General features: G+C 38.0%; 1 protein-coding gene across 4 annotated transcripts in view; it reads right to left on the reverse strand.

Annotated features, from left to right (window-relative positions):
* UPF2 (UPF2 regulator of nonsense mediated mRNA decay) overlaps positions 1-8,419 on the reverse strand; it is a 108,477-nt gene extending 100,058 nt beyond the window's left edge. For all 4 annotated transcript variants that reach the window (XM_054593496.1, XM_054593487.1, XM_054593506.1 and 1 more), the window contains exons 1-2: positions 8,306-8,419; positions 2,825-3,204 (exon numbers count right to left, since the gene is read on the reverse strand). In XM_054593496.1, the coding sequence (XP_054449471.1) occupies positions 2,825-3,186 (362 nt within the window). In that variant the 5' untranslated portion in view covers positions 3,187-3,204; positions 8,306-8,419. The remainder of the gene's footprint in view (positions 1-2,824; positions 3,205-8,305) is intronic.
* Positions 8,420-9,218: the final 799 nt, after the last annotated feature.

Genomic DNA, 9,218 nt, shown 5'->3' on the forward strand with positions numbered 1-9,218 from the left:
AGTAAATATAATACCCTGCTTACTTTAAAGCATCATTGCCAAATCCCATAAAAGTCAAAGCCAATGAAAAAGTAATCACATAAGCATCAGAATCCAAAAACAAAAGATGCAAAAGGCCATTTCACTATTTTTGAAGACATTTTATTAATGATTTGAGATATTAAGAACCCACTATACTGACAACATGACATATGGTAAAGCAGAGGTGTTTAAATAACTAGATTTAAAAAAAATCATTCTGCCAAATAGTCAACTAAATGAATAAAGCATTTTTGTCATTTATATCTCGATAAAGGTGAAAAAATAAACAGATAAAACACATGATACTTAATATGAAAAATATAAAATAATATGTTTGGGAAGGATACAAAACCTAAAACAAATCAAAGAACTGGGAAGACATTAAAAAAATTGTCCCCAAAGAATACTTTGGCTAAAGAACAAACATTATAAAAGAATACATTAAATTGTGATATGATTAAATACCATTAAAATGTTTGCAACTACTGTAATAAAGTCACAATTAGTTTAAAAAAAAGAAAAAGAATACATTAAAAGTGGTTTGAGAAGTACTATTTTTCCATACTTAAGCATTAACCAAACTTTTTATAAAGTGCCTTGCTACAGCCCTGGCCAGGTAACTCAGCTGTAGTGTTCACCTGTACAACAACAAAAGGTTGTGGGTTCAATTCCCAGTCAGGGCACATACCTAGGTCGTGGGTTTGATCCTGGTCGGGGCACCTTCTGGAGGCAACTGATTGCCAATTGATGTTTCTTTCACATAGATGTTGTTCTTTCTTTTTCTCTTTCTCTCTCTCTCTCCCCACCCTTTCTCCTCCCCCCTCACTTCCTCTCTCTAAAATCAATAAATATATCTTCAGGTGAAGACTGAAGAAAAAAAAGGACCTTGCTATATTCATTTGAGTCTTAAAATTCAAGTATAATTTTAAAAGTTTGGAAAGGAACCAGAAGAGAACTGACGATAGAATAAAAGCCACGTAATAAAAGGTTAAAAATATATTTTATCCTGAAAAGGGTTAAACACAAATTTACCTATTATTTCAACTAAAAAGAAACATGTCTAAATTGCAAAAGTAGTCAAATAACTTGGGCAGGAGTGAGAGAGTGGAGACAATCTGACTTTGAGGTTTCTAAGATACCAAAACACATAACTTCAAAATACCTATTTCTTAGAAAATAGATTTCCATGCCCTGAGTGGTATGACTCGGTTGGGCATCGTGTCACAAAGCAAAAGGTCACTGGTTCAATTCCCGATCAGGGCACATGCCTGGCCGGGGCACATGCGGCAGGCAACTGATCCATGTTTCTCACACTCTCTTTCTCCCCCTTTCCCTTCTCTCTAGGAATGAATAAATAAAATCGTATTAAAAAAAGGAGATTTTCATCTTTCTAAGATAACCTTTCTTGAGCTACCCTCTAAGTCTGATTTTTTTTTTCCCACTACAAGCTACAATGTTAACATGCAGTTGCATCCATCACTGGGAAGAGGAACATGTGAGTATCTCTTGGAAGTCTCCCAGCCACACATACACAAACAGGATCAATACTGAGTACGCTTTAAGAAACTATAACTTGGGCAAGGGTGCATTATATATACATGCATTAAGTAACTCAATTTTCATCTGTATTTAAAATACTTTAAGATGCATAATAAAATATGTACAGGCAAAATAATGTGATGCTTTAAAATATACCAGGGGGAAAAAAGTGCATAATGGTTGATACTGCATAGAATTGGGGTGGGAGGCATTATTCCATTCTATTTTTTGCAAATATTTGAAGTTTTCCCCTCAAAAGTTGGATTTTTGGTTTTTGTTTTAAGCTCTATGTATTGGAGGGGAAAGGGAATGAAAAGCCACATTGAAACTGAATAGCCTTCTGATTTATCGGAAAAAAAGTAAAATATAAAGTTAAGTAAACTCTCAAAAATCATGGTTCTAAATATTCCAAAACTAGAATACATAACTATTGCCTTCTAGACTTAAGGCCTCAGTTCCTCATTAAAAATAGAAGTACTGGACTAAAGAACTTTTGTAAAAAAAGTAGAGGCTAAGCTATTCTACAGATCCGTAACAACTTACATTCACAAAAAGCTTTTTAAATTACATTCATAAGGAGGAGAGCTCCTGCCTATTCAACAGCTGTCATTTCCACTATGACCTTGTAGTCTTCCTATGAGGACTACACCTTGTTTTTCATCATTTACTGTATTACTTACACAGATATACAAGTTTAAAAATAAATTTAGATAAAGAATGGGAGGCATTACAGAATTGTGCTTAAGGACAAAGGTTTTAAAATCAGCCCAACTCAGGTTCAAATCCCTGCACTCCACTGCTTACTCTGACCTCAGGCAAGTTACTTAACCTCTTTAAATTTTATTAATCTGTAAAATGGGGATCATAAAACTTCCTTAGGGCTGCCGTAAAGATATGTACGCATACTGATACACTTTCTAGTCAGTTCCTGGCACGTAGCAAGAACACAACAAATAGCAGCCATGAAAAAACTAAAAATTTTCAACTTAAAAAAGTGTAGTATTATACCACTAAAAAAAAAAAAATCTTTTTTTAAAAAAAGTAATCCAGACTACCTATACCTCGAGAAATATTTATTAAAGATTACTATTATTTAATTTGAAGAATTAAAGCAGAAGCATGCCTCCAGTCAGTGAAACTAACAGAACATGTAAAATATTCCCAACTCTTTTAAGAACTGCACCCCAAAAGTTTTACTTCAAATAATTATTTATCCAAAACATTTCCCATTTCTCACACCAATCATTAAGGTAAATGTTCTTACTTCAACTGGGCAGCTTCTTCCTCTTGTTGTCGTTTTGCCTGTTCTTCTTGCTTCTTTCTCTCTTCCTCTTCATGTTTCTTCTTTTCTTCTTCCTCTTTTTTCTTTAATTCCTCTTCTGCCTTCACCTTTTCTTCTTCTTTTTTCTTGCGTTCCTTGTCTTCTTTTTTCCTCTTATCTTCTTCCAGTTTCTTCTTTTTATCTTCAGGGACCTTAATAACTTCCTTCTTGGCAGGGAGCTTGATCTCCTCTTTTGGTTTCTCCCTGTTGCTCACTGGCCTCCTTTCACCACAGTCTTTTTCCTTGTTGTTTAGCAAAGATTCTTTTTCTTCCATACTTGCTGGCTTTTTACGCTCAGCTGGCATTATGTTACCCAGAACAATCTGTAAGAGTAAAAGAATGTCAGTATTGTAGGTGCAGTGACTTTTTTAAATAATGTAACACTATTTTTAAATAGAACATATTAATGCACCTTGGTAATTGTGAGATTAAATAAATGCATGCAAAATGAATACTATTTCTGTGATAAAATAATTTACTGATCACTTTCCACATTCTATCATAATTAGTTAGGCCTAAATACTTACTTTCTTATTAACAAAAAAGTCAAACACTTCATATACTCATCACCCAAATTCAACCACTATCAACTGCAAAGCAGCATATTATTTAATCATTAAACTTCAGTATACATCAGACAACATTTTGAATCAGTATTAACCCCAACATTTCACATCTGTTAAGAGACACTAGTGACACTATTTCATACACTATTCAATAGTGTTTAAGTTGAAGCATAAACAAGTTTTTCCTTCTATAAATCAATTGACAAAATAAACAGAAAACTCAAATGTTACCTCATTCTTCTAACTTTATCAAACTTTCAAATACAAAAACTGTCACTACCTCAAATTAGACTAGACCTTTACTCTCCACTTTTGTATTAGTTAAAATGAATGTATAATTAAACACTATTATAAAAATCTGTATATTCTGTTCTTTAACTGCCAATACAGTAGCCACCAGCCAAGTTTCTCAACCTTGGCACTACTGACATTTTGGTCAAGATAATTCTCTGTTTTAGGGATTTTTCTAATTGAAGAGGCAGGATAGAATAGTTAATGCTATCTTGTGCTCTATACCAAGTTTAGCAGCATCGCTGCATTCTATGCAGTAGATGCCAATAATATCTTCCTAGTTTTGACAAGCAAAAAGTACTCCAAGTATTTCCAAATGTCCTCAGAGCGTAAAATCACCACCAATCAAAAACCACTGCCCTAACCACATGTGGCTACTAAACTGTAAATTAAAAATAAATACAATTTGAAATTCAGTTCTTCATAGTCACCATCCATACTTCACATTATCAACTCCACATGTGGCTAGTGGGTACCAAATCAGACATTTACAGATACAGAACATTTTCATCACCACACAAAGTTCTAATGGATAGCACTGGTCTATAGTATAGCTTTATACAATTAGTTGGAAATAAAACTCTGGAACAAAAAAATGTATTTCCCAGCAAAATTCAGGATTTTTTGTTTCTAAAAATAAATATCTCTATTTAGAACTAGTGTCTTAATATTGCTGACTGGTGTGGCTCAGTTGGTTAGGCTTCGTCCAGCATCATACCCGCACAGCGAAAGGCTGGCAACTCATGTTTCTCTCTCGCATAGATGTTGTTCTCCCTCTCTTTCTCCCTCCCTTCCCCCTCTCTGAAAATAACTAAATACAATATTAAGAAAAACACAACAAACTAGTGTCTTAATGTAATTTTTTATGGACAGTGATCCATGTTTTAACTCCTAAGTCAAGTGCAAGTTGTATGAGAAAATCCAAATATTTTCTATTTAACTTCCTAGTTTTTTATTAAAAACTAAAGACATATACAGTATTCTTAAATATTTTCAAATATAGGTTTTAAATTAGAGCAATAAAAACTAGGTTAGCAAACAAAACGTCTGCAATAATAAATACTGTATTACTTATTAACACACAAAGCACTTATTTCAGCACTAATAAAATGTTATGACAGAAAGACAACCTAGAACAGTAGAAGCACTTTAAATTTTTTTTTAAAGATTTTATTTATTTTTAGAGAGAAGGGAAGGAAGAGAGGGAGAAAAACATTGATGTTGAGAGATACATCAATTGGTTGCCTCTCACACACCCCCAACTGGGGTCCCTGCCCACAACCCAGGCATGCGCCCTGACTGGGAATGGAACCAGCAACCCTTCCTTTTCGCAGGCTGGCCCTCAATCCACCACCAGCCAGGGCAAAGCACTTTAATTTTTGAAGGCACAGTCAGTCTGTACCTTTTCTGTCGCCTCTTCCTTCCCCTTTTTCTCTTTTACTCTCTCACTTTCCTTCATTCACATGTTCTATGTATGTGTTTTGACAATGACACCCAAAAGACAAAACCAAACAAACACAAAAAGGCTGTTAATCCTAGTAATCATGAAAAAGCATAACTACTTATTTATGAAGCAAGACAGTGTTAACATTTATATTATCTGGGAAGTCTAGTTATCAATTCTTTTACTGGTTCAATTAAATACCCATCTTTAATATGAAAACATCATGCTCTAAAACAAGCAAACTTTTAAGAGAGGATAATACTAATAGCTACCACTCACTGGTCCATATTAAATATATACTTTCTCATTCAATACTAAAATCTTCATGAGGTGGGTATTATTTTCCCTATTTAATAAATGCGTAAACTGAAACTCGACCAAGTAACCTGACCAAGGCCTCCACAGCTGGTGCGAGATGGAATCTGATAAACCCATATTCTTAACCAGTTATTATGAACCTTGAGAGTACAAATGATAAGTTGGAAGACTTTATCATTGGTACTAAGACAAATCACAAAATTATGTATCTCAGAATACAATGAACTCCTGATAATGGCTAAGTGATTTTTACATTATGTTTTGAAATTTTGGAAAATTCTAGCTAGAACATTCAGGGACAAGATAAGTCTTAATGTATCAATACAAACATTTAGGGGTATTTGTCGTCATGTCCAGAAAGAAGTTTATATAGAATCTAAATTTAGATATTAAGCATTAACAAGAAATAGAGTTCTCAGACAATTAAATGGCACCTAAATTTACAATTAATGTCTCATTTTTGAAGATAAAGTTAGTAACTTCTGTTAAGACATTAAGAAATTCACTTGAAATCTGATGAATTCATAAAGGATCATCTTATTAGCTCGAAAGAGTCTCCCAAACATTTGTGACTCTCTATAGTCTTCATATGTTATAAACTTTTAAATGCCTACTTGTATCAAATTGTAGTAGGCATTCATGAATTAGATTGTGTTCTAGAGCATAATAAAAGATTCTAAATAAGACCCCTTAAGTCTTGGTAGTGGAGTCTTCTTTACATCATTATATCCTTATACTACAGACATATACGAAGTATACTTGGAAATAAATTTCAGTGAACAAAAAAAAATGACAAAAATCTAAAGGTTCAGTTAAGGTAGCAATGCAAAATGCAAAAAAATAATACGGGCTTTGAAGTCAGAAAATCTTCAAGTTTGCATCCCAACTCTGCAACCCAGAAACGGCAACAACAATTCTGCGTCTATTGATAAAATGGAGATACTGTTACCTTTCTCACAGAGTTCTTAAACTTCTAGCATAGTAGCTAGGAGAAGGGAGGCATTCAATATATGTTTATTTTCTTTCACACAGAACACTGGAAAGTGCCATATGATGAACTTTTCAGCTACTTCAATTTTCAGTTTTTACATTGAGGTGGCAACAGAAGACTGATATGTCCAAGATTACACAACTAGTTTAGCAGTTGGGCCAAGACTCACTGTCTAGTGCTCCTTTCCACTATATACCCTGATTGTAAGATTTAAAAAGCCAAATAAAATATTCTAATGACATAATTCAGGTCGGTATGCATTTGTATTGTCAATTTAAAAATTTAAACTGAGCATTAAATTACATGTAATGAAATGCTAAACTTATTTAAATAATTTTAATAAGTCCATGCTTCAATAAACAGCCAAATATTTTACCTGAAGTGTTTCACTAAGTTTTTCAAGTAAAAACTAGACTTTTAAATAAATTCTACCTCGAAATAATACATATGACATTACTGATCTTTAATCAGAAAATAATTAGCTCCCACAAATTAATTTACTGAGTACAAATACATTCAGGTGGTCTTTAAAAGAAAGCCATACTTTAAAACCACCTTCTTAGCTCCCAAAATAGTGTTTTACTAGTATAACAGGTACCAACGGAATGTACTCCGGGGAGAGTGCAGAGAAAGGCATGTTTCCCTTTTAAAGATACTCCTTTGCAAAGTACCATATGGACTCTGTGTGAAATCACAATCAGACTGCTCTGAAAAATACTCCAGAGTAAGAGAATGCTGTTTACCTTTTAATTCTGTAATATTCAAATGTTCTAAGGGCAGACAGCACAGAACCATTATTTACCAATCACTGAATGTAAAGGACCCATTCCAAGTTTTTACAAGTTTCACCGGAGTTCAAAAATGGTTCTCTTCATAAGTTGTATAATTTTTATAAACACCTAAAAACTATGGTAACTGAGAAGGGTAATAGTTTCACTCTGGTCTGATGCATCATTACGTACAAATCCTGAAACAAAAAAGGGAACTGAAGGTCCGGTCCAGTGTGTACCCCTAAGCCTGTGAGCTGACTCTGCTTGGCCAACCTGGAGACCAAATATCCTGCGATCATCTCCTTAGTTCAACAGTACTAACAAGAGTATTAAGAGCCTTGAGATAAAGGCAATGTGAAGAATCACCAGCTTATGAAACTAAAATGAAGTAAACCAAATAATCTATGCCCTCCATCCCCAAATATACCAAAACCCCTTCCCTTAAACTCGAACCTCCCAGAAACCCCTGCTCTCGCCCCACATTCCTATACCTAACACGCTTCCCCGCCACAACTTCCCTTCCTACGGATATCCACGGTCACCTTCGACGACCATCCTTGCCCCAACCCTAACTTCGTACCCCACACTCCCTCACTCCCGAAGACCGAGACTCTCTGGCTGGTCTCCCTACTCCACATCCTCCCACACAAGCACCCTCCCCACTTCCTCGCCCTCGCTTCCCTCCGGCTCCCAGGGAGCTTTCCCCAACCTCCTCTCGCTCTACTCCACACCCCCAAACACCTTCACCCCGACACAGCAGGCTCCCCGCCTCCAGCCGCGAGGCCCAGCCCCAGCATGTGGGGCAGTCGCCCCTCCTGCCTGCCCCGGGCCAGGGGCTCCCGCGTTGGTGGGAGCCTCCGAGAAAGGAGTCTGAGGAGGACGACGCTGGACCCTCGGTCCGTCTCCTGCTTTCCGCCCCCGGAGAGCTGGGGTGAGGAGTCGCCTTTTGGGTCCCCCAGGGAGTAGGAGTCCAGGCCGGTGTCCCCGAGCCCCGCTTCTTCCCGGTCGTTGGAGCGGAGGAGAAGGAGGTTCTCCAGGACTCACCTCGAGCCTGTTGTCAACATTAGCTCCGGGTTTCCCAGCACCAACTCCAGCTCTCGGGCTCTCCCCTCCCCTCCCCCCACCTATCTTCCAGCCGAGGGCCCGCCTTCCCTCAGCTCCCCCTCCTCCCTCCGCCCGCCGGCCCTCCCGCCCGCCACTCACCAGCGCCAAGAGGCTGAGAGTGGGGGCGGGGCGGAGGGAGGTGGATAAGAAAATGCTGTCCGCTAAATTGCCAGATCGAAAGCAGTCCAGTTCTCCCATTCCCCTGCATACGTATGCCCTGAACTTAGCTATAGAGTGGAAGATCACGAGCAAAGGCTCACATATGTACTGCACACTTAGCGTTTCGTTCGACCACTTAATAAGAGGAGAGAATTCTTTTGGACAGGCAATTAACAGGACAGCCACAAGCAGCACCTCGAGCCAGGGCCCCAAGTGAGGGGAGGAGTGTTCTGAGGGCCAGAGGCAGGAAGTGGATTGGTCGCCAGGAAAGGGAAAGCACCTGAATTGGAGATGCGCAAGCGCAGGCCTACGGCGGGGAGGGTTGGGCGGGGCGAGGGGGTGGAGGGGAGAATGATGGGGGTGGTGAAGCGAGAATGGGCGAGGCGGAGCTAACAGGAGGTGAGGAAGGGCGGTGGAGCAGTAGGAAAATTACGGAGAGCCAAAAAGGACAAGTTTGGCCACGTGATTCTCGTGGGAGTTTCCTGCAGCGAACCTAAGGAATAGGTTTAAGAAGGGAAAGTTTGATTGGACTAATTCGAGGGGTGAGGTTGAAGATTTAGAAAATTGGAAACTAGAGAAGCTAAAGAGTATGGCTGGTGAGGAAGGTAGGAAATGGTTAGGAATGGGTCTAGATTTAAGAATGCTCTACCAGAGAGACTGCGAAAGTCCTGTGGGGGAACTTCCTGGAGCAGTG

Source organism: Pteronotus mesoamericanus, unplaced genomic scaffold (assembly GCF_021234165.1).
Source record: "Pteronotus mesoamericanus isolate MK-2021 breed Mesoamerican mustached bat unplaced genomic scaffold, CSHL_Meso_final contig_130, whole genome shotgun sequence".
In the NCBI taxonomy this organism is placed as follows: domain Eukaryota; kingdom Metazoa; phylum Chordata; class Mammalia; order Chiroptera; family Mormoopidae; genus Pteronotus; species Pteronotus mesoamericanus.